The 1,600-nt window shown below is 39.6% G+C and overlaps 1 protein-coding gene across 1 annotated transcript; it reads left to right on the forward strand.

The window, feature by feature from the left end:
• The first annotated feature begins 480 nt into the window (after positions 1–480).
• LOC101572495 (S-phase kinase-associated protein 1) lies at positions 481–1,051 on the forward strand. Its single transcript, XM_012514079.2, has one exon. The coding sequence runs from the start codon at positions 545–547 to the stop codon at positions 1,034–1,036; it is 492 nt and encodes a 163-aa protein (XP_012369533.1). The 5' UTR covers positions 481–544; the 3' UTR covers positions 1,037–1,051.
• The last annotated feature ends 549 nt before the right edge of the window (positions 1,052–1,600 follow it).

Consider the following 1,600-nt stretch of genomic DNA (forward strand, 5'->3'; position numbering starts at 1 on the left):
GCACACACCTGTAATCTCAGCACTGGGGAGGTTGATAGGAGGATCACTATGAGTCAAAGCTGCATAAAAAACCCTGTACCAATAAGTAATTTTTTAAAAAATTAAAGACCAATGTTACAGAGCTGGGTGTGGTAGTGCACACCTGCAGTGCCAGCACTGGGGAGGTGGAGGCAGGAGGATCACCATGAGCTTGAGGCCAGCCTCAACCACACAGGGAGATCTTATTTTCAAATAAAAACAGAAACTAAAAACAACTGGACAAAACTGTTCAAAGTGATGGAGAGGATTCTGAGGATTCATGGCAATGTGTCTTTGACTGTAATAAGTTCTTAAAATGTAAATGTTCTGTGTGTTCTTTTATCATTCCTTATAGGCTGACAGTAGAAAAGAAGTTCTTTTTCTTCAAACTTTGATGACACAAAAAAGCTTCATTGAGAAAACTGGGAGTCGAGTGGCTTCGTCCGCCGCCGCCTTTCTTCGACTGGTGGGACTCAGTTCGTGCTCTCGTCGCCTCGCGTCCGCCGTCTTTTAGAGACCAAACGCCATGCCTTCAATTAAGTTGCAGAGTTCTGATGGAGAGATATTTGAAGTTGATGTTGAAATCGCTAAACAGTCTGTGACAATCAAGACCATGTTGGAAGATTTGGGAATGGATGATGAAGGAGATGATGACCCAGTTCCTCTACCAAATGTTAATGCAGCAATATTAAAAAAGGTCATTCAGTGGTGTACCCACCACAAGGATGACCCTCCTCCTCCTGAGGATGATGAGAACAAAGAAAAGCGAACAGACGACATCCCTGTTTGGGACCAAGAATTCCTGAAAGTTGACCAAGGAACCCTTTTTGAACTTATTCTGGCAGCAAACTACCTAGACATCAAAGGCTTGCTTGATGTTACATGCAAGACTGTCGCCAATATGATCAAGGGGAAGACTCCTGAGGAGATTCGCAAGACTTTTAATATCAAAAATGATTTCACTGAAGAGGAGGAAGCCCAGGTACGCAAGGAGAACCAGTGGTGTGAAGAGAAGTGAAATGTGCCTGACACTGTAACACTATAAGGATTGTTCCAAATACTAGTTGCACTGCTCTGTTTATAATTGTTAATATTAGACAAACAGTAGACAAATGCAGAAGCAAAACAATTGTATTAGCATAATATTGTCTTCATTGCATGTGTAGTTTGAGTTACAGATTCCAAACCAATGGCTGAATTTCTTCTAGTCTGAGCAAAAGTTGCTGGTTTTCTTTCCTCTGAATAAAACTGAACTGTGGGTTCTCTGTAGAAAGTTGACATTTTGAGCTTTCCCTTTTTTTGTAAAGTGATTTCTGCACAGGTTATTGTCCAGTTAACTTTAGTGAGCTTTTCGAAGTTGGCATTGTAAATAAAACAACTTACAAAAAAAAAAAAAGAAAAAAAAGAAAACTGGGAGTCACGCTAAGGAATAATAACCATATTCATAATTAAGTTATTGTCTAATTGACTTAATTATTTAATCTATACCACAATTAGAAATAACACAAAGGAGTATCTGATCTTAGTCTGCCTCCAGCAGTTGACAAAAGAAGCAGTTCTTTGCTCATCTCTAACAACAATG

Source organism: Octodon degus, unplaced genomic scaffold (assembly GCF_000260255.1).
Source record: "Octodon degus isolate 3935 unplaced genomic scaffold, OctDeg1.0 scaffold00023, whole genome shotgun sequence".
In the NCBI taxonomy this organism is placed as follows: Eukaryota; Metazoa; Chordata; class Mammalia; order Rodentia; family Octodontidae; genus Octodon; species Octodon degus.